This window comes from Cibotium barometz, chromosome 1, assembly GCF_041138505.1.
Source record: "Cibotium barometz isolate CiBa-2024 chromosome 1, ASM4113850v1, whole genome shotgun sequence".
Lineage (NCBI taxonomy): Eukaryota > Viridiplantae > Streptophyta > Polypodiopsida > Cyatheales > Cibotiaceae > Cibotium > Cibotium barometz.
The window spans coordinates 4678756-4703445 of NC_141046.1; the positions used below are offsets into that span (position 1 = coordinate 4678756).

The 24690-nt window shown below is 42.9% G+C and overlaps 1 protein-coding gene across 1 annotated transcript in view; it reads left to right on the forward strand.

Moving 5' to 3' along the window:
* Positions 1–23387: 23387 nt before the first annotated feature.
* Positions 23388–24690, forward strand: part of LOC147641533 (uncharacterized) — a 30614-nt gene continuing 29311 nt past the window's right edge. Inside the window, exon 1 of the mRNA XM_086786767.1 lies at positions 23388–23679. Coding sequence (XP_086642893.1) covers positions 23464–23679 — 216 coding nt within the window. The 5' untranslated portion in view covers positions 23388–23463. The remainder of the gene's footprint in view (positions 23680–24690) is intronic.

The window sequence follows — 24690 nt, forward strand, 5'->3', positions numbered from 1 at the left end:
AAGCTCGGTCATCCCATGTCTCATATAGAATTAGCGCATTGCGCGGTTACAAAAGGATGTGTTACAAGAGTGGCATAGTAGCGATGTGAAAGGTCATGTTAACTGGAGTGGTTAACATACCTCGGGGGGTTCACTATATGTAAACTCTCTATATCACGTGCGTTTAAGGCCTAATTTAAAAACCCCTTATCTATAAATGTTTCATGAATAAAACACACTCTTTTTCTATTCAATCTTTAAATACGCCCTTTAAATGGTACCCTTCTGTATGTAAAAAAATGTGTTAAAAAGGGATTTAAAAAAACCCTTCTGTTGAACCCACGTGCTACGCTTAAATATTTATGAGTGACCCCCCCAGTAACATACCCCCTCCCTAAAACAGGTCCCTCCTCGAAACTAGTTGGATCTATTTGTAATAGATGGAGTAGGTGTGGACGAAATCCCAGCACAAAGTGGGAGCGAGAGGGGCTCAATGGAAGACCCAGTAACTCATCCAGAGAGTGGTCTCCATCATGTCTTCAAATGTTTAAAGCCTCCAAGGAAGCAGGCATCCACATTACGCGCTCGTAGTAGCCAAAGAGCTTCTTGAGAGTGAATCATTTGTTGATGTCGAATGCGAGGCCTTGGGCGCTATGAGGTGAAAACAAGAAAAAAAGACCATGCCTCTATAGCCCTTCACCTCCCAACTTTGGAAACACTAACACCAACGGGGGCACCACCAGCCCCACAGGCTGGAACACTTCTCACTATTCACCACCCACCCACACCAAAAGGACAGCTCAAAACCATGATATATAATTGATCATCCAACAAAACATACACAGCACCATCCACACCATAACACTTAGGGAAATCCAATCCATCTTCACCACACTTCAATTACACCAAAAACCAAGACTCTGGCTTGGATTTACTGCCAAGGGAATTCACCCTTGCGTCTGACAACCAAGCCTTTGTCTCCCGATCTCTGCTTCTCTTCAAAGGGCGCCCCACCAGCAACCCTCAACTTCCTTTGTAGCCCGGCTACTCTTTGTCCAGCTGCTGCCTCCCAAGTGTCGTAGGCGAGCCCCACCTGTCTCCAGCCCATTGTCTCCAGTCCACACATCAGCACCTCTACTGCAGCCAACACAAAACACCCAAGGCACTCTTTCTCTTCAGAGGGCCCCCCACCAGCAACCCTCCTTCACTGCTTCACTCTGTCCCCTCTCTTCTTTTGCTGCACACATCCACGCTGTCCACCCGACCTGTTCACCTGCAGCCACACCTGAAATGGCTTCCTTACAGTCCTTCGCCAGCCACCTGTCCACGCTACTCCCCTGCCCTGCTGCGCCGCGGCTCCAAGAGAAGCATCCCCGTGTGCTTGCGGCTGCACCTAGCCACACACAACAAACAAAAGGCCACACTCTCTTCACTGTCACCGGCGAATCCTTCTGACGGCTCCCTCTCTGCAGTGCCTGCAGTAGCTGCTACCTCTTTCGCTGACGTACCCAATGCTTCTCATCACCAAGGCGGCTCCCCCTCTGCCTGGCCCTCTGCAGTGCCTACTCATCAGCCTCTGCACGATCACCTGAGCAAAAAGCCACCCTCTGGTCGCACGCTCCAGGCTCTCTCCCACAAGGCGACAACACTCTCACCTTGTCTACTCTTCTCTGCAAACTCACCAGAGCCAGGCCTTCACTTCCCCGAGAGCCCCCACGCACAAGGCAGCTAACTTCCTTTTTACAACCCGACTCCACTTCTTCCTTGCGTCCCACGCTTCGCCAACCTTCTTGAACCTCACGCTGGCAGCGAGATAAACCTCCATGTGGTCTCCTACAAGCTGGCCATGTGGATATCATTTTTATATTATTTTCCTTTAAAGCCTCAATTAGATGGCCACCATACTAAGAGGGCTCCTTCTCCTCCTTGTGTTTCACCTGAACATACGGTGCCTATGACCTTCCAAAACAATGCAAGAACTGCCCACAGCCTTCCATCAGCTGCATCATGACTTACCAAAACCCGACCATTGCCCATGCTCCAAAGGCGGCCTCTCTTCCGAATCGGTGCCCTGCATTTGGCAAACACCCGCACACATACTGCTGCAATAAAAAAACTTCCAATCTCCAACAACTGCTCCCAGAAAAAATAACACGTGTACCAGCTCACTGCAAAGCCATTCGCTCTGTACATTTGCCAGGGCATTCAGGGCAAAACTTATTTGCAAACCATGCATCCCATATGTACACAAGCCCAAAACAACTTTTAGAAAAATGCCTGACATACTTTGCCAACCCCCCAGCCTGCTAGAGCATTCATGCTCAGCAGAAAAAAGATAAAGTCCAATAGCTATCCACCAGGATCAAAAGGAAACTGCTGTAACTCATCATCCCATTTCCCAACATCTGTGAAACACAATGGCTGCATCACTACATACCAAACATCAACCATATGTGCCACAAAATCATTTTCGTCCACCATTTGATAAGCATTCACAGACTCTGACCACGCAGCATTACCCTCAAGCCTTTGCTCTTCAAATAGACCATGAAAGAACACTTCCCCCACAACAAACCTCCTTGTCTTCAAAACCTGTGGCATTGCAACATCAAGCATCCAATTCATCAATACCAGTGAAGGCCAGGTTCCAACATTTCGACCTTTCTGCACAGAAAAATCCACATCCTTTCCAATAGCAGTGTCCACTAGCACTTCCAACTCTTGTAAAATAGGCATCTCTTCACAACCATACGACTCAACTAGTTCAGAATCCTTGTCATCCATGGACTTTGTCTTTAGCATTTCAGCAATATGCAAAGAAGCCTTTGTTACACTCTCAGCCATATTTGCATCCATGTCTATCTCTGGCTCCTGTTCATCAAGGCTAGCAACTTCCCACATATCATCCTCAAGCACAATACTCACATCACAACGCTCTTCATCAGCCCAATCTACATGCATACCTTCTTGAATGTTGCCAACCCCCCTAGTATCATCGTCCAAAGACTCCCCCCAGCACATAATGCATCAAATGAAAATATATCCATACCATTCATTGCAGGTACCATACCACCATCAAGCTGTCCAAGAAAATCCATAACAATAGGATCTTCCTCCATGCTCTCCCACATCCGCATTACAAACCGTCTTCACTTCATCACAAGTCTCTACCCCATCCTCCTCCCTTGTAGAATCTGGCAAAGAATCATCCTCAAAACATTTTGTATCCAGCTCCTCTTCCTTCTTATCATCAGCCAATCCCAAGACATCATCCTCTTTGCTTCCATGTGCATGCATGTCATCCAGATCCGAAAATAAATGATCTTCAATAGAGCATTCCAAATCACTGTCATGTATAGCCATGACATCCAAATCCAAAGAAGAATCCACTGGCAACTCCTCATCTGCAAAAGTCTCAAACCTTGACCTAGATTCCTCATCCTGCTTTTCATCCACCTTCACATGCTTTAAAGACTTTGGAAAAAAATCAGAAGGCACATAGAACATCCCCCTTTGCACCTGTATAGGCCTTTGAGGTTCCTGTCTAAACAAACTTTGCATAGAACTCTTATCCACCTCAACCAAATTTACATGCATATCCCTTGCAGACACAACACCTTCATACGGATAAATACCCATCTCCATCTGCTTCAAAATCTTGCCTTCCTTTTCCCTAGCAACCCTAACTGCATCATCAAATGACTTGGGATTCTTCAACTCAACCCTGACCTTCAAATGGGGTAGCAAACCATCAATAAACAAGCTCTTCTTCAGAAACATAGGAGGAACTTCCTGCTTCAATGTCATACACCACTTATCCCACAAACATTAAATACCTTCACAAAATCATCGAGTGATTTCCCATGGACCTACTTCAAGATGCTCAACTCCTGCCAAAGCACACTAGAATCCTCTGCTTGTTGAAAATGCTCCAAAAGGCCTTCTTTCAACCTGTCTAAGGTCAAAACACCATGTAGCTCATATGCCGCATCTTGTACTTCAAAATCTTTAAACCAGCTTCAGGCATCTCCCTTCAAGAAAATCTTTACTAGCTTCAAAACCTGCTCTTCATCTGTAACATGATTGCTAATGCATGCCAACTCCATCTGCTCCAAGAAGTCACACATCTTCACCCTTCCTGCGCCGCAGCTCCAAGAGAAGCATCCCCGTGTGCTTGCGGCTGCACCTAGCCCCACACAACAAACAAAAGGCCACACTCTCTTCACTGTCACCGGCGACTCCTTCTGGCGGCTCCCTCTCTGCAGTGTCTGTATAACTGCTACCTCTTTCGCTGACGTACCCAACGCTTCTCATCACCAAGGCGGCTCCCCCTCTGCCTGGCCCTCTACAGCGCCTACTCGTCAGCCTCTGCACGATCACCCGAGCAAAAAGCCACCCTCTGGTCGCACGCTCCAGGCTCTCTCCCACAAGGCGGCAACACTCTCACCTTGTCTACTCTTCTCTGCAGACTCACCAGAGCCAGGCCTTCACTTCCCCGAGAGCCCCCACGCACAAGGCAGCCAACTTCCTTTTTACAACCCGACTCCACTTCTTCCTCTCGTCCCACGCTTCGCCAACCTTCTTGAACCTCACGCTGGCAGCGAGATAAACCTCCATGTGGTCTCCTACAAGCTGGCCACATGGATATCATTTTTATATTATTTTCCTTTAAAGCCTCAATTAGATGGCCACCATACTAAGAGGGCTCCTTCTCCTCCTTGTGTTTCACCTGAACATATGGCGTCTACGACCTTCCAAAACAATGCAGGAACTGCCCACAACCTTCCATCAGCTGCATCATGACTTACCAAAACCCGACCATTGCCCATGCTCCAAAGGCGACCTCTCTTCCGAATCGGTCGGTGCCCTGCATTTGGCAACCACCCGCACACATACTGCTGCAATAAAAAAACTTCCAATCTCCAGCATCTGCTCCCAAAAAAAACAACACGTGTACCAGCTCACTGCAAAGCCATTCGCTCTGTACATTTGCCAGGGCATTCAGGGAAAATTTTATTTGCAAACCATGCATCCCATATGTACACAAGCCCAAAACAACTTTCAGAAAAACACCTGACAGGCGCCTTCAAAGTAGTGGTCCCATGTGGGGAATGACTCCAGTAATGTGATGATAAGATGGAAGAACCTGATGGTGGCGATCACAGCTGCGAGCCAAAGTAGACATACTGCAGCAGCGACTGAAACGTTCTTTCCATCTAGTGGTGAGTAAGAAGTGGAATGCTCGTGCGAGCACGATGAGATCCTCCTATGCAATATTCGCTTATTCAACACTGTCCTTGTTGGGGTTGCCCCTCTGTAGACCTCTGGTGAGCTTTGATGCATTGTTGAGGTGGACATATGGCTAATCCATATGGGGGAGTGACAAAGCATCCCTGATTAGCTCCACGCTGAGCTGCACCTTGTGCCTCTGGCCCTCATTATCTATTACTTCACCAGCATGTTGATTGGCATCGTAGGTCTCTGTGAAGTATAGAGTGTTGAGATATTGAGCTCATCTAGTGAGGCAATGGACACTGATGACCCGCCTCGGGGATAGGCCCAACACTTACACCACTGGCATGGTTGGTGAGATCATGGGTGATATGCGGCCAATGGGATGAGAGGCTGTGTGACAGCCATTCTAGAGACTGGCATAGTTATAGCGCCAGCTCATTTAGTTGGGTTCACACTATAGAGAACCCTAGTATGTATTTGGTTGAGTACCTTTTCATATTGTGTGTACTCTTATCTTTGTATATGGTGTGTTGAGTGTTGTGTGAAGAAGAAAGTTTTTTAACCCCTCACCTTGTGTGTTCTCTTTTAGGGTTTTGTGAGTGTGTGTGTGTTCTCTTTTAGGGTTTTGTGAGTGTGTGTGTGTATGCTTGCAAGAGCTCAAGCTCTCTTCTCCCCTACGTCTTTTCATGGTATCAGAGCTTGGTTCATGCTAAGGGCTGAGCTGCAAGCAAGAGAAGCACATGAAGCGGTACGAGGGTAAGAGCTTCAACTACTCTTCCCTATTTGTGTTGGCGACTACACCCTTGTCGGGAGCTCTACGGGAAGCACCGGCAAGCGATCTCTGATTGAGGAGCTTTCTTCACGGGAGTAAAGCTATAGGGCTACTATACTGTCCTATCAAACTGCCTTTTTGGGGGCAAAAACGCGATTCGGGCGCATTAGGACCTCTGTTTTTCAGAAAACAGGCGATTTCGAGCACTGCGGGTAAGTCATTGTTTCTATGCAGAACTTTATTTTAAGAACTGCAGGAAGACATATTGGTTGTGCAGACATTGTGTGTGCTACAAGGAGGTCAACAGTTGCCATTGGGTGTATGTATGCACATTGAGGTCACTGGTTGTGACATTTGAGTGTAGTATAGTACCGCTCTGCAGATGAAGAGGATGAGGTAGAGGAGGCCATGGACACGGCCAAGGAGGTGGCCGAACAGGTAATCAGAATTATGGCTAGCAATAGCAACAACAACAGTCCCAGAATTCACAACAACAACAACATGCAAGTGTAGAAGAGGCCAATTCAGAGGCAGGGGGAGTCAAAGAGGTCATGGAAATTAGCAAAGGTAGTATAATGATACACGTTGCAGGCAGATTATTATAAGAAGCAAGCTAACATGCAAAATGAAAAATTGCAGCAAAACAACTATGCACCTCGAGCAGAAACAATAAGGATAATGAAAGGTTGTTTGTTATGCAGCATGTCGTTAATATGAAAATGTTGAAGCACCACATAAAGATGATGTATGGTACGTTGATTCAGGTGCTTTTTCGAACCACATGACAAGTCATGTGGGGAGTGGTTCAAGGAGATGAAAAACCTTGAAAGACCAGGTTTTGTGGAAACAGGGGATGACATTGCTCATCCAATTGCCCATGTTGGAGATGTGCCATTGTCTATGCAGGATGGCAAAGTGAAGTACCTTGGAGATGTACTTCATGTGACACATAACAAAGAATCTGGTTTCAGTTGGCCAGATGATTGAGCAGGGTTTGCAGGTTTGATTTAATCTTGATGGTTGTTATGTTGAAGACTTTAAAGACAAATGCAAGTTGGTTGCAAAAGGCAACAGAGTGGGCAAAATGTTTACATTGAACGTAAACATGCCTGAAGTGAGTGCTGCGATGTTTGCAAATGGTTCAGGAATTGTTGCAGACACAGACATTTGGCATAAAAGAATTGGACATGTGAATGTGCAGAGAATGAAGTCTATGCAGACTAAAGGAATTGTGACAGGGCTGCCAAAGTTTAAAGTTGAAGGTATGCAGAAAATATGCGAAGCATGACAATTTGGAAAGCAAACAAAGCATGTATTTCCACATGACAGAAATGTGAGCAAAAATGCACTAGATGTTGTGCATTCAGATGTATGGGGTCCTACGAAGACCATGTCTATGGGAGGCTGTAGGTATTATGTGACATTTATTGATGTGACCACACAAGGAAAGTGTGGGTATACTTCATGAAGGAGAAGAGTGAGGTGTTCACTCATTTTCAAAATTTCAGAGTTATGGTTGAAAAGCAAACATGGAAACATGTCAAGTGCCTAAGGTCAGATGGAGGGGGAGAGTACTTCTCCAATGAGTTCTCTAAATTTTTGGAGAAGAATGGTATTCAGAGACAGTTTACATGCAGATACACTCCGCGGAAAAATGGAGTTACTGTTGAGCAGAAAAACAGGCACATTGCTGAGATTGCGTAAGCATTGATGGGAGAGAAGAATATGCCGCATAGCTATTGGGCTAAGGCTGTTTCTACAGTAGTTAACATCATGAACAGGACTCCAACTGCAGCCATACATGATGTAACTCCAGAGGAGAGGTTTACTGGCAAAAAACCTGATTTGTCTCATGTGAAAGTCTTTGGATGCATTGCATATGTGCATGTGCCAGATGAGCTGAGAACTAAGCTGGATCCAAAAGCTGAAAAATATGTGTTTATTGGGTGTTCCCTTGAGCAGAAGAGATACAAGTGTTATAACCCTGCTACACGTGAGTTGAGGGGTAAGCAGGGATGTTGTTTTTGATGAGATGAGCAGTTGGTATGCTGCTGAAAAAGAAGCTATTGGGGCTGATGTGAGTGAAAATGTGATTGCACATAATACAAGTCAGTAATCACAGTCTTTCACGAGTCCTCATCTAGTGGTTCAATTGATAGACCATGGAGTGGTAGGCTGCATCATAATACCAGTCCTGCAAATGTGATTAGTACATCACATAAAGGCAAAGAGAAAGTGGTTGAGCCCCTTAGTATGCCTGACATTTCTGCAGGGCATTCTGATGTTGATGGAGAGTCTAGTGGCTCAGAGATGAGCCTTGATGAGGATCTTGGGATACCAGCTCTATGAGAACACCTGGTGTAAAGAAGGCTATGGAAGCCATGAATGCAAAGCTGCGAAGATCTCGGAGAGTGAAGAATCCTGTGCAGAGGTTTACCTATGATGGTTATGTGGCACATCAATATGCATTCATGGCAAAAGTTGTGCAGGTTGTAGAGCTTACATGCATTGATGAGGCTGTTGGAAATGTGTGTTGGAAGAAAGCTATGGATGAGGAGATGGACGCACTATATGGAAATGAGACTTGGGATTTAGTGAATTTGCCTGAAGGCAAGAAAGCCATTGGATGCAAGTGGGTGTACAAAGTAAAACATAACAGTGATGGAAGCATAAGCAGGTACAAGGCTAGATTGGTAGCCAAAGGATATGCGCAGACATATGGCATTGATAATGAGGAAACTTTCAGCCCAGTTGCCAAGATGGCAACACTGAGAGTTGTGATAGTAGTGGCTGTGTCAAAGCAATGGTCTTTACATCAGATGGATGTAAAGATTCAGTTTCTTAAGGATCAGTTGAAAGTAGCAGGAAAAGAAAAGGCTCAGCTTGAGCAAAATTTGTCAAAACTAAATGAGCAGATACAAGGGAAGATGGAAGAAGTGTTGCAAGCAGCTATGGAATTTGGAAGTTGGGCAGATGGCTTAAAAATGTCTATTGATGTGCAGTTCAAGTCCTTTGAAGACCAGATTGTGGAGCTTATGTCGGATAATAATTTCCTGATGAACAGATTGACTCCGTTGATCAGTATGGAGAAAGCAGCCTTGGAGGGGCAATCCGTTTACAGGTGTGCTGGTGGCTGAGGCAGATTTGGAAGAGTTGAAGAAAGAGGTGCAGCAATATACTCAAAAATTATGGAGTCATGCCAGCCAAATGTTTGAAGAACATTTGGGGGAGCCCATTGACAAATTCAAAATGTGGTTTGAAGCTGCAGGGGATAAGAGTGTTCAAAATGAAAATGAGGAGTTGAAGCGGATTGTGGCAGATTTGCAACAGCAGTTGGAAGCGGAGCGAAATGTCAATTTGGTGCAGTTGCAGTTTGAGGGGGAGGAATCAGGAGTTAAAGCGAAGGCAGACAAGCAGGATGAGCTTCAGGTGAATACTATTGTTCTTCTAGAGGCAGAGTCAGAAGCTGAGAAGACAAAGAAGTTGGAAGTTGAAGTGATAGTTCAAGATGCAAGTACTGAGAAGGATAAGGCGTAAAATCATCCGGATCAAGGGATTGTGGATCCGAAGTCAGCCTATGGCTCAAGCCACCGAGCTGTGCCAAGTGTTTAAGGCTGAAAATTAGATGCTACTTTTGTCTACTTTTTTGTCTTTCAATTTGTCATAATCGGATGTAGTGTGAAGTGTCTTTTGAAATCTGGATGGAAGTTAGAAATTTCATGCGAAGTAGTAGTAGTTATCCGCAATAGAAGAAGAAGGATTTTTCATTCGCAGATATGGAGATTTATGTAATCAGATAGTTGACAGTTATTTTGACAATGAAGATGTAGTGTGTTTTGTCAATCTGGTTGTCACTGGCGTTGTCATTTAGTTTGTCAGTTTGTTTATCAAAAAGTCTGAATTTCCCTTGGAGTTTGTGAAGGATGTGATAAGCAGTAAACACTGGCGATCAAACAGTCTCTCTACAACCTTTTGAAAAATAGGGTATTGACTTTGTCACACCAATTAGTCCCACTTCTACTTGAGGTACTCAAGCACGATTTATCATTTACTACTATGAACTATTGTACAAAATAGATTAAGGCCCATGCTATCACAAATCCTGATGCCAAAGCAATAGAATCAAATTCCTTTGAAAATATAATTACTAGATTTGGGTGCCCACTCAAACTAGTGAGTAATAGAGGGACTCGTTTCATCAATGATGTGTGATCAAGCTCTTGTTGAGTAAATGCACGGTAGTACACTACAAATCCTCACCCTATTAGCCCCAAGCTAATGGACAAGCTAAAATCCACAAGATTATATATGCTATCTTGATAGTTGAAGCCTCACACAATGACTGGGAACAAAAGCTACTCTTTTTTAGGCTTACACGACTGCCTACAAGATGGCCATCCACACTACAACTTTCAATGTGATATACGAAATAAATAATAACATGCCCATGGAGTTCTTAGTACCAAGCTTAAGAATTGTTGCTAAGGAAAGGTTGACAAGAAATATCCTAACTGGTCTATTTGTTTGAGCTTGAATGTTTAGGAGAAGCTGGACTATGTACACTCTATGGAATGATCATCAAAAATCGGAGATGCAAGCAATGGTTCTCAATAAAAAGCTCAAGGATGAAGAAATTAAAGTCACGAACTAAAAACATGCAGGAAAAAAGAGAGCTTGAGCTCTTGCAAGCACACACACACTCACACAAACCCTGGAAGAGAACACACAAGGTGAGAGGCTGAAAATTTTTCTTCTTCTTCACACAACAATAGAGGTCTACAAAGAAGATAAAGTGACTAACACACATAATAGAGTATACACAAGCGGTCCATAATGTGAACACGCTAACTGGAGTGGGTAGGTGTGGACTAGTCGGTGTAGTCCAGTTGTAGAATCTCTGGCGAAGATATGTCAGTGCCAGCTACCAAATCTATCAGTGATGTAAATGTCGAACGGTCATGCAGGTGCCTCGTGAGTGTCAGCTCATGTTGAGCTTGACATCTCAACACTCCCCCTCAAGGTCAACTCCAGCTCATGAACTCCAAGAATATCTTGAAATTTGCAAAGCTTGTCGGCTCCCAAGGCCTTTGTGAAGATGTCAGTAACCTGATCAGGTGTACTGACGTAGGCCAAGTCGATGTCTCCCCTGCCAAGACTCTCTCCCTGATAAAATGGTAATGTACCTCAATATTTTTTGTTCGCGCATGGAAAAATGGATTCCTGGCCAACTGTATACTGCTAAGATTGTCACAATATATGATAACCTTCCTCTCCACATGCAACCCCAAATCAACAAGTAGCTTGCGTAACCAAGCTACCTCACACGTTGCCATTGCAGCTCCTCTGTACTCTGCCTCTGTACTCGACAAGGCAATTGTAGGCTGCTTCTTGCTGCTCCATGTCACAGCAGCACTCCCTGATAAAGTGGTAATGTACCTCAATGTTTTTTGTTTGCACATGGAAAAATGGATTCCTGGCCAACTGTATACTGCTAAGATTGTCACGATATATGATAACCTTTCTCTCCACATGCAACTCCAAATCAACAAGTAGCTTGCGTAACCAAGCTACCTCACACGTTGCCATTGCAGCTCCTCTGTACTCTGCCTCTGTACTCAACAAGGCAATTGTAGGCTACTTCTTGCTGCTCCATGTCACAGCAGCACTCCCCAATGAAAACATAAATCCACTGGTAGATCTCCTATTTGAGATGTTACTTGACCAATCTGCATCGTGTACCTATATAGCTCCAATGGTACACCTGCTACATAAAACAATGCATAATCAACAGTGGCCCTCAAATACCAAAGTGTACGTCGCACACTGTCAAGATGTGGTTAACATGGAACTTGCATAAACTGGCTCTCTAAGCCAACAATGTAATTCAAATCTGGCCTGTTGATCGTGACATAGATCAAACTCCCCACAATATTCCTGTACATAGTGGGATCCTCCAACACATAACCTGCATCCACACTAAGCTTGCCATTTTGGTCTAATGGCACCAAGATTGACTTACAGTCAGCCATCCCATACTTGGACATGTCCAATACATATTGTCTTTATAACAGCCAAATACCATCAGGTGTGCAAATGACCTCAATTCCCAAAAAGTACGGCAGATCTCCCAAATCCTTCATCTTAAACTTAATTTTGAGATGACTTTTCACATGCTCAATCTCATCCAAGTTGTCACCCCCCCAACAATAAGATCATCTGCATAGATGGTGATAATCACAATAATTTTATCACTATTGCACACATACAAAGAGCAATCTACATCTACCATATGAAAACTAATAGTGACAAGATACTCTCATCAATCTTGTCATGCCATGCTCGTGGAGCTTTCTTCAGCCCATACAAAGCCTTACGAAGCTTATATACATACTCCAGGTGACGTATCTTCAAAACCAGGTGGTTGATCCATATAGAATGCATTTTTTACATCCATCTGATGTAAAAACCAGCCTTTAGCTACAACCAACACAATCACAGCTCTCACATTTGCCATCTTTGCAACCGGGGCAAATGTCTCCTCATAATCAATCCCATGTGTCTATGCATATCCTTTGGCTACCAATCTAGCCTTATACCTACTTATGCTACCATCACTGTTATGTTTCACCTTATACACCCACTTACAACCAATAGCTTTCTTGCCTTCAGGCAATGGCACCAACTCCCAAGTCTCATTTCCATACAATGCATCCATAGCTTTCTCCCACCACACATTTCCAATAGCCTCATCAAAACATGTGGGTTCTACAACCTGCACAACTTTTGCCATATAAGCATAGTGGTGTGCCACATAACCATCATAAGTCAACCTTTACACAGGGTTTTTGACTCTTTGAGATCTTCGTAACTTTGCATTCATGGCTTCCATAACCTTCTTCACACCAGGTGTCCTCATTGTTGTTATCCCAAGCTCCTCATCAAGGCCAATCTCTGAGCCACTAGACTCTTCAACAAGAGAATGCCCTGCAGAAATATCAGGCATACCAAGGGGCTCAATCACTTTCTCTTTGCCTTTATGTGATGTACCAACTACATTTCCAAGACTGGTATTATGATGTAGCCTACCACTCCATGGTCTATCAACAGAACCGCTAGGTGAGCTAGTCCACTCAATTTGCTGACTTGCATTCTGTGCAACCACATTTCCACTTACATCAGCCTCAACATCATCTTTTTACACACCATTTTCTGACTTTGGATCCAGCTTAGTATGCAACTCATCTGGCACATACACATATGCAATACATCCAAAAACTTTCAAGTAAGATGAATCAGGTTTTTTGCCAATAAACATCTCCTCTGGTGTTACATCATGTATGGCTGTAGTAGGAGTCCTATTCATGATATAAACTACTGTAGACACAACCTCAGCCTAGTAGACGTCTTAACCACCTTGTATGGTGGCCCGAGACCACATAGAAACACTTCCACCTTATCATCATCATCAACAGAAACACCAATTGATGCAAGGGATTCCACAATGCCCTTGATGTTCAAGGCATAATCATTCACATACATATTTTTCTTCTCCACAGTATGAAGCTCATTCTTCAACTGAATCTTTCGTGCCTTGGTGTTGGTTTCATACAACTTCACCAAGGTGTCCCATGCCTCCTTAGGTGACTTGGCATCCTGTGTGTTATGTATACTAATAGAAAGCCAATACATGACTTTCCTTGCTCCTTGATTCCAATCCTTGAATTCTTTTACATCTACAAGCAATCGGATTAATCTCCGGTATCTATGGTGCCTCCTCATGTTCACCTTCAGTGTAGTCCCAGTAACCTTTTTCCATCAAGAAATTTATCAATCTAAACCTCCAAGCATGGAAGTTGTTCTTGTCAAGCTTCTCTACAACAATCTGGTTGATTCCATCATTCGACATCTTATCTACAACACAAATTTACCAAAAACAGCACTCTTGTTTGACCTGCACAAACCGTTGTATTATCTGCAATGGTACTATACTGCACCCAAACTGTCACAACCAGTGACCTCAATTTGCATACATACACCCAATGGAATCTTTGAGACCTCTTTGCACCTCACATAGTTTCTACACAACCAATCGCCCTTCCTGCAATTCCAAAAACAAAGTTCTGCATAGAATCAAAACTTACCCGCAGTGCCCGTGGTGGGTTTGCCTGCGAATTGAAAAACAAAAGTCCAAACGCACCCGAAACGCATTTTCGGCCCAAAACATTTTGTCCAACGGATCCAATAGACAGTATAGTTGCCCTATAGCTATGCTCCAGTGAAGAAAGCTCCTCAATTGGATTTCGTTTTCTGGTGCCTCCCGAAGAGCTCCCGACAAGGGTGTAGTAGCCAACACAAAGGGGGAAGAGTAGATGACGCTCTTACCCTCGTAATGCTTCCTATGCTTCTCTTGCTTGCCGCTCAGCCCTTAGCATGAACCAGGCTCTGATACCATGAAATGATGTAGGTGAGAAGAGAGAGCACACAAGGTAAGAGGCTAAAAAATCTTTTTCTTCTTCACACAACAAAAGAGGTCTACAAAGAAGATAAAGTGACTAACACACATAATAGAGTATATACAAGTGGTCCATAATGTAAACATGCTAAGTGGAGTTGGGTAGGTGTGGACTAATCGATGCAGTCAAGCTGTAGAATCTCTGACGAAGATATGTCGGTGCCAGCTAACTTGCCAGTGATGTAAATGTCGAACGGTCATGCAGACGCCTTGTGAATTTCAGCTCATGTTGAGCTTGACATCTCAAAAGGGACATGGTTCTCAAGTATAGCACAAAACCAAAAGCACAAGCTAAAGTACAAAGGAATGGAATCATTTCTAGTGTGTGAACTCACACCTCAAGGGTCCATACGCATTGAAACACTTGATGGTGTGGAGATGAAAGGATTCTTCAATGGTAGAAAACTTAGATGTTATTATGGCCCTTTAACTATAAATGCTTTGAATGCCAGTCACTAAAAGAAAGAGGAAAAATAAAAGAGGTTGCAATGAAATGAAAGTCGTAGCATGAAGCTAAGGCTATCTCATAAATGAATCCATCTTCAATGAGTTTGTCAATTGTCCTTGACCATTCTTGAGTATTTTGGATTCATGCATTCATGGTGGTCATGCTCCTTCCACAATGGAAATAGTGCATTTGGCCACTTTTAAGGGTACGTCAAAAATGTGTTTGACCACTTTTGGGGTACGCCAGAAGTGAGTTTGACCACTCTCGGGGTATGCCCTTCATGTCAGCATGCACATATGTGAATGTGCATGTGCAGATATGAATGAGCATGTTGATTTGTGAACGTGGAAACGTGTGTGCACAAATATGAACATGTGTGTGAAAATGTGAATATGTGTACTGAGTTGTGAACGTGGAAACATGTGTGCACTGCACAAATATGAACATGTGTGTGCAAATGTGAATATGCGTGCTAAGTTATGAACGTGAAAACACATGTGTGCACTGCACAAATATGAACATGTGTGTGCAAATGTGAATATGCGTGCTGAGTTATGAATGTGAAAACATGTGTGTCCATCTTGTACATGTTGTTTTCTTTATGAATTGCCTTTATTTATATTAGTAGTGTTGATCACTAGCAATTAGGGCGATGGGCCGTACCATGGACCAGCACCATGGCCCCCCATCCTAAGATGTACCTAGAAGGCCTGTGAGCTTAGAGAACCATTTTACATAAATAGTACTAGCTTTCTTGCAAACTCTCCTTCACAAGTCTCCATCCCTCTACTTTATTTTGTTTCTGTTTTCTTCTTGGCCCCTTCTCAACTGCTTTCCTTGACTCTTTGTTTTTGCTTTCTTTGACATTTTTCATGAGTTTTTTTATTGGTATCCTTCTTCATTTAGCCAGGGTGTGGTACTTATTTTTGTCCCACTTAGTGAGGCTTGAGAGGGATGCTGGTTGCAAGGTGTGGTACCTGTTTTTGTCCCACTTAGCAAGGCTTGAGAGGGATGCTGGTTGTGGCAAGGAAATGGGTGGTTCAGGGCCTTCTACTACTGCATCATAGGCTTCTAAGTTTAAGGTGAAGGAATATTCTCTTCATGGTATGTTTGGAGACGTCATGGGGCTCCATGAATTGGTCAATTTTTGCCTTACCCTTTGCTAGGGTTGCACATGGGATTTTTGTGGTGATGGTAGCCTTGGGTTGCCATTGCCATCTCTCCTTAGTTCTTTTTGTTATGAGACTGACGAAGTTAGAGGAACCAATGGTGTGACTTTAGGGACCCAAATGCTTCTGTTACCTTCATAATTTACCCTTGGGCCACTAGAAGCTTATCAGGCACCCATCATCTTTGGGTAACACAAATTTGTCAAGGTTGTCTTATTTGACGGCGAGTTGGTTTTGACTACTTTTGGGTAACCAAAGTTGTTTTTGTCTGGCATATTAGTGTCCTTGGGCTTCCAATAACTCCTTTTTGAGACGAGTCATGTTTTGGGTCTAGGGTTGGGGTTCAATGTTTTGCTACATGATCCGGCCCCGTTGGTGACGTGGCTATGATTGGCATATGATGTTGGACCTTCCTCTTGGGTAGCCAAGATTTCCTTTACCCTTTATAGTATCCTTGTGCCTAGAGCATTACTTTTGGTACCCACCATTTGTCACCCTTATCATGGAGACATTGGTGTTACTAGGAACTAATTGGATGGTCTTGATTCTGCAAGGTTAGAAATGTTAGCAATGTTGGTGTGTTAAAGAGGCCACTTGTGTGTTAGGGGCTATTCCATGAGACAAAGGTTGATCCTAATTAGGTGAGGCTTTTAATGGAGCTTGGTCACTTACCCTTGTGGTCAAGTATGGAAAAGACCCCTTTTTAAGCAGCATGGCTGCAGTGTGGGGAACCTTTGGATGTTTAATGGGTTGGAGCACTTATTTCATGTTTGATGGGTTGGAGTACTTCTTTGATGGGAGAATTCATCTCTTATCGAAGTTTGATAAGAAATTGACTCCTCATCTATCATTAGGATAGTTACCTATCTGGCAGGGCTAGTTTGCAAAGGTAGAAATTCGCGAGTCCTAGTCTATTTAGTATCGATTGTGCCCCATCCATCCTCGCCTGAGAAGCACTTCTTCCTACATGGTACTTGTAGGAATAACATAGAACTTACCTTCAAGGGGTTATTTCCAATGTGAAACATAATAGCAATCAACAATCCTATGCATGAGGTTTTGAATGCGTCTACTCCTTCACCTCTCGCTTTTGTGGATGTCAACAATGGTTGTTGTAGTGCACACCAAGCTGCATGGGGGACATTAGGTTATGGCTAGAGCTCGTGTGAGGGCGAGCTTATGTTCTAGGCCATTCTTTGTGGTCATGCTAGTAGCCAGAGTCTTGTAGGCTTCACCTCCCAGTCTTCCTCATCTAAGTCAACAACATGGGCCATGTCAATTCTTCCTCTAAAGAGGATGTGAAGAGATGTTAAAACTATATCCTCACCTCTTGAATTGTTACTTGGTCTTCCCATTGTCCTCTTCCCTTGTTATATCTTCTTAGACCTTCGTCTTTTGGTCTTAGGGGTAACTTTATGATGTTCTAAAACTTCATGGAGTGCTGAATTTTGCACCATTTGAGTATGAGAACCTGAAGCATGTTTGGCTTCATAAGCGGTGGCTCTCCTCCTATTCTGCATACTAGTCATAACGTTGAGAGGAACCGTTTGTAATAGCCCATCCTTGAAGCTTAGAAAATTAAGGCTTGTACTTGGTTTGTGCTCTTGAGCTAGAACTGGAATGGATGCTCTTAATGGGTAATCCTTGTCTGTATGTTCAATATCACAACCTATACAGAGTGGTACTAGTGGTTGTGGGCTGGTCGATATGTATGGCTGCCCATAACCTTCTTGATGGGACACTCTGTCGCCTTGCCGATGAGGTCCCTTGCAGTGATAGCACTATAGTGGCATACATGATACTATAGCATTGATCTCTCTCCCTCTATTGGATCGCACTATTGCTATATATATAGGGTAGACACTACCACCATCTTCAACATAGTGACTTAGAATTTGACTTGGGGAACTCTAGGCCTCTAGTGGTTCTAGGTAGTTAGCCCCCCCCCTCCCATTCTCTCTTCCTCTCCCTTAGGTATTTCTCTCAGGGTTAATTGGTTCATGGGGGTCACTCTAGGAATGGGTAGTTGTTTGTGGTAATAATGGAGGTGGAAGGGGTAATTCTAAAACTCTTAAAACTCCCCTTTGAGGCACATACTACCCCGAGTGAGGTGCGTTGGCAAGCATGGGTCTTGCTGGGTGGAGTTGGAAAAGCTAGATGTTGGGTAAGTGGAGTTGGTGCGACTAGCATGACTGTTGTTATTGCCTCTGAGGTTGACTCTTATAGCAATAGGCAATATCATGGTTTCCCATCCTCATGTATTACGCACACGGATTCCCCCTTATCTCGGTCTCAAGTGAGGGCATTCTGTGCTTGTGTGGTTGGTGCAGCATATTGAACACTATAGACCAACTCATGTCTGGGGTACAGATGTAGTTGACCTACGTTATCTTTTCTTACCCCAACCTTCCACTACTCAATCATTTGCTGTAAGAGCATGGTCGCTAGGTCTTCTATGGGGCTAGTGTAGCCTGTGGCTCTTTCACTTCACCGCTGCCAACCTTTGAAGGAACTATGCCAAAGGATGCTTTAGAAGGGGTTCCTTTAGGGAGATTCCTTGAAGAAGTTCCCATGAATTTATTATCAAAGTCTATGGCAGTTCTATAGCATGGCTTAATGTATTTATGCTTTTCTGAGTATAAGGCATTATGCAGGGCAAAATCGAGGATTCCTTCCAAGAATCTCCCAATTAATTGTTCGGCAAATAATTTTTCATTATTAGAGCATCGAGACTGAAGGTATTTTAGTATGTTGATGTAGTCCCTAATCGATTCTTTTCCTTATTGTTTAACATTGTAAAGTTGATTGATTAGGTTCCATCGGGTTTTTTGGTGGGAGTAACTAATTGTGAAAGCAGTCTTTAGGGTGTCAAATCAATCTTGTCTTCTAGTTTCAGAGATGGGAACCACTGACCGGCCTTTTCTTCCATGGTAAGGTCAAAGGCACTCGCTTCTTGTATAAGATCATCCAGGCCGACCACATGTGTCTCATAGATCTAATAAAACACTTCCAAGTGTGAAATGGGGTCTCATATCCCTTTGAACTTGGGCATTAATTTTGTAATTTGCATAGGTTTGATAGTATTTTGGTGTCTAGGATTCACTTCAGTTGTGCTGTTATAACAGGTGGTGTTGCTGTTGTTAGTCGTGTAGCTACCCACCTCCTTATTTAGGCTGCTATCCTTAAGATATCTTGTGAAAGTAGTGGTGTAGGTGTAGGTGGAGGTGGAGGAATGGGCTCTGAGTAATAGTAGAGGTATGGGTAGGTTAGTGGAGGTGGAGGCATTGGGCTGTGAGAGTGATAATACGGGTATGGGTAGGTTGGTGGAGTCGTGGCATATGCTAGGTGTTGCCCTTTTCCTTGAGGCAATTTAGGGTACTATGGAGGGTAGATGTGAAAGGTCGGTTCATACAGTGGCGTGTATGCTCCTCCTAGAGTTGCTAGAGCTCCTTGCTCTATGCCGCAAGGTTTCCATAGTCATGCAACTTGGATTGACTCTTTAGCCCTAGTGGCCTAGGTGGTTTTTGTTGTCATATTAAACCTAAATCCCCCTGTATTACTCATATTGGGGTCCAATGCTGTGAAACAGTGGATCTTTAGGCTGCTTTGAACACTCCAAGATTCATGTTTTGAGAGCTAGCCTAGCCTAAGGTTGTAGATGTAACCTCTCTCTCTGTGACCATTCCAGTTGTAGTTATAGAAAGGATTACTCCTTCCTCTATAGGGTTGGAGATTCTCATTCTTGAGCCAGACTAGTTAGGCTCCATATCGGGAGTGGATGCCTCCATGCTTGGTCTTTCAAGTGGGCAGTCTCTCGCTTGCTAGACAGTTTGATGAGTCTCACTCCTCATTTGGACCTCCTTTGATAATGTCTCTAATGACATCTACAAAACTCCTTTAAGTAGTTGTAGGGGAGTCAGGCACTCCAACTTCTTGGTCTATACGTGTCTCTGAAGAGATAGGTTCCCAGTAAAATAGGCCTCGCTTAGCTAGCATCCTTGCTATATCGCTCGAATGTTCGGTTCCTATTGCTCAACTTTTGTGAGGTCTCAGGGATTGTGAAACCTATAGAGATTCCTCTTGTTGAGAAGGTTATTAAACATTGTTTGAGGCATTCTTCTCAAGCGTGGGGTTGAGTCCAAAAATCCTTCTTGACCTCGTGTACATATAAGGGTCATCAGCTTAGAGCACACCCCCTACATAAGTCAAACAGTGGGCCTGGATTTTTTGGATAAAATTGCGAACGTGCATTCGCAATATTAGGAACATGCGTGGAAAACTAGGAATGTACGTGGCCCGGTATGATTTGTGAACATGCGTGGCTAGGTGTCACTAAACTTATGAACCTGCATTCGTAAAAGTGAGAATGTGTGTTCCCACTTGGTCACGTGCGTATGTAAGTTACAATTCTACCACTTATAGTGGTAAAAGTCAGGGCCATGTGATGGTCAGTTTTTAGCCGTTTTCATCATTATGGGCATTTATGGAAAGAATATTATCTGATCTTTCCTTAATGAAAATATTGTGCAGATCTTCCCTATCAGACTTAGGAACTTGCATTCCTACTTGCGAATGTGCATACACAAGCAAACTAAAGAGCAGTTTTCTGTGTTTTGGTTATAAAATCCAGATTTCGACCTCTAATTTCCTCTTTTTTCTCCTTAATGGTGCATGTTTTTGGATTTTTAATGTAATAGCATGCTTTAGCTTTCCCTAACCTATCTAATAATGTGCACAATGCAACCTAACGGTATTTCAAAGATTAATTCCTAAAATGAACAAAAACTCATAAAATTACAAATACAGGAAGGTACTAGCCAAAATCAAAGGAATCGAATCAAACACTCACTTGTATTCATGCAACTCGAGCCTTAAGGGTTGCTCCATGCTCCATTGCACCAAGGTGGGAAAAATAAACCATAAAACAACAACAAACAAATGTTAAACCAATGAATTTACACTCCAAAATCGGCCTATGTCAATACTCCAAATGCAAAGTATAGCAAGGGAGTTCTAAGCCAAGGCACTTCCCTGAAAGCGACACCAAAGATGTTCACCGATTGAGAACACTTGAGCTTTACAAGATAAAGAGAAGGGAAGGAGAATGTAAGGTTCTTACTGGTTTACACCTCAAGCCACTCTTGGTAGAGTAACTCTCTCCTGTGGAGAGGTAGGGTCCTCAACCTTGCCTCCTTCATTGTTACCATAAAGGAGCTTCATAAATGGGTGGGGAGAGAGAGAGAGAGAGAGAGAGAGAGAGAGAGAGAGAGAGAGAGAGAGAGAGAGAGAGAGAGCTATGGAAAGCTCAACCTCTACTTCGATGCCATGGTGAGTGAGACCATGAGATAGTAGACAAGAGAAGGAGAGAGGGAGAAGAGAACATACATCAACACCATCACTCACCCACACAATCCCTAAGAATGCATGCATGCAACAAAGAGGAAGAGAAAGCATAAAAGCTACTCTAATCACAAGAGCAAGAAGATTCAGACTCAATTGTGAGAATGGGATTATGTCCTTTCTCATTAGTCAAATTGTCTTATATATAAGACTCATTTATACTAGACCCTCACCCAAATAATGTTCGAGGGCCCAATAAGTTAGTTTAGGCTATTTTCCTGGTCTAAACATACATTACCAACATAACACAAGTTGTACGATCGGTGTTTGATATCTTCTAGCATTACAAAGGTCATAAGCTCGAAGATTTTTCATAATCGTTTTACATAAAGCGCATTGCGCGGCATAAAAATATGGCTTGAAGATGTTGCCACACGTTTTGGAGTAATGTTAGCCAATATGGTTAACACTCTTATTCAAATGATCTTAAATAAAGCATAGATTTATTGAAATAACTGCACTTTAAAGTCTATGTAAGGTATTGCACCTCAATAATCGACACCTATAATCATGAATCATTTCTTGAGATGATATATTGTGATTAACTAAAAAGTCTCTTACTTTTTTTATTTAAAAATTATCCTCATTCATTCCATATAATGCATGATTGTTTACATTTTCAAAATCACAATCCCCCTCCAGTTTAGATATTTCAAAAGATATCAACTTTAATCATTGTCTCATATATGTTCTTAACTATGTTTTTTGAATAAAGGACTTAAAAGGAGGTTCCAACTTAATGCATTCTTAAATCCTCTTTATTATATGGCTATAGCTATTAAAAGTTATTATGAAAAGATATTAACTTTTAAGTATTACCTTCTTATATATCTTAGTGAAGCTTTTGAACAAAGGACTTAATAGGAGGTCCCAATTCAAGGCATGTTTAACTCCTCTTCAAATATATGGTTTGTATTAATGGAATTATGCTTGGGTGTAAATTTTACCAATTAAAAATGGGGTTTTCAAAGTTGGGGTAAATATGAGGTGAAGTGCGCAGAAAGTGAGTATCTCAAGAAGGCAAGTAGCACATGCTATATTTGAGAAGTATGTGAGAAGCATGTGATTTGCGAAGGATCAACCCTCTTGAGGTGGGTATATATAATAGAAAGGCTTGGTGTCGAGAGTTGTGCAACCCCAATAATTGTGATTGGTATGATTGATTGGTGGCTTATTGAGGCCATGTGGTTTGCAAAGGATCAACACTCTTAAGGTGGGTATATATAATAGAAAGGCTTGGTGTCGAGAGTTGTGCAACCCTAATAATTGTGATTGGTATGATTGATTGGTGGCAAGTAGGTGCATGGGCACTACAAGTTTTTAAAAGCAACCTCCATGCTTTGGCTTAATGTGTCAACTCTTTGGGAAAAAAATAAAGCACGTCACAAGATTCCACACAAGAAGTTTGAAGTAGTGCCACACTTTACGCCGCATAAGATAACTTGCAATGAAAAAGGCAATACTAATCATTCATGGGTTTGCCCCACCGCATCAAGGCATGATGAGTTAAGCTTAGGCATATTAAAGAAAACTCATGCACCTATCCTGATTGTGAATAGTGAGTATAGTAAAACTTCTTACGTGTCCAACTAAAGCATCTGTCTTAGGATGTTTACCATGTTGCAATTAGACTCATCCAGACTTCACGATCGATTCTTGGGCTGGCCAATAAATTGAGTGGCACTCTGTGTTGTCACCCTCCTTCTACGTAAGGTGTACAATGCCACCTTGGGGCTGCTTACCCACCATGGACTTGTCCATTGTCATTTGCTAGGTTCAAAAGAGGGCAACGTGTGTGGGGTGTAAGTCTTGAAGAGACGATTGGAAAATTGAAAGGGTTGTAAAGTATTGGTATCTAATTATTCCTAAGATTTAAGAATTAGTAATGAAGTTAGAAATGAATTCTAACCTCGAGAGTGCACCTTCTGATAAAAAATAGTATTGTATTATGAAGCAGGCCGCATATATACTTTCCAGGGATTGGCTATGTGAGTTGCGGTGGCGTACGTTCAATTGGAAGGGCTTCATGATGGCGGAGGTCTTCCTCCATGTCTATGATGTAACCAGCAGTGCTTCTGCTACCACCAACAGTGCTGTAGTGCATATCAACAAGCTTCTGAGAGGCGGCATTGGACTGGGCGGCATCTTCCACAGCGCTGTCGAGGTAGTTTTCTTTCACCAAGCCAACAAACCCTCCTTTTCATTTTATTGCATTTAGGGTTCGCATATGCCATTAAATGTAATCTATCTGCCGTGTCCCTTTGATATGTTGATCATGCAATTCCATTGATTTACATCTGTTTCTGAGCCTATTGAGTTGCATTTAGCTTGGCTTCGCCTTTTACTTTCATAATAATGGTGGATCTTAGCATGGATCTGATCAACAAATTGAAGTGGAGAGCAAGCAATCAATGCCACTTAGCCATTCAACTGGTTTTGCTCCTCAAGGAGTTCAATGAGTAATCTTCTTTAGTTTTCATAGCATCGATGAAGATTTTGTATGTGAGCACATGCCCTTCACCGTCACATGCACTTACTCTTGGGTGCCGATGCTTTAGGGAATGCTAGGCCATTTTCATGCATGACGCAGGCAGTAGGGCGTATTAGATCAAGGCTTGGAGCTTTCCTTGCAACACACTGAGGCAAATAAAGAGCATGAAGTTGACAAGAGAAGCCACAAGCTGCAGATTTTGAGAAACGTTGACTCCTGGGCATGTACTTTTTACCACTAACAACAATGAACCTATGTCATGGGCCTTGCAAATTAGGAGAAAAGTCTGTCATGGGGAATTAAAGAGCTGGATCAAGCATGCCTTATGTGAACTTGAAATGTTTTAGTTAAGGCTAGTCAGGAAGAGCTGGAGTGCTGATCCTTTTCTCACTTGAACGCATGGTTTTGAGGATTGCCTGCTTCAACTGCAAGATGCATGCGAAGCATGCTTGGATTAACACTAATTAATTTGCTGATTAATGCTCTTTACGTGACCCAATCATTTGACTGCAAATACACAGAAGAGCAAGATAGACCTAATCTACTGTCTATACTGCAAAATATGAATATGTACAATGCTGATCTGGATCTAAATTGAGATCCGACACCTTCCAACTGTGCGTCAATGCAACAACTGGAAAAGGTTACTGTTCCAGCTATTTACGAGCAAGATCCGGCTCTTGG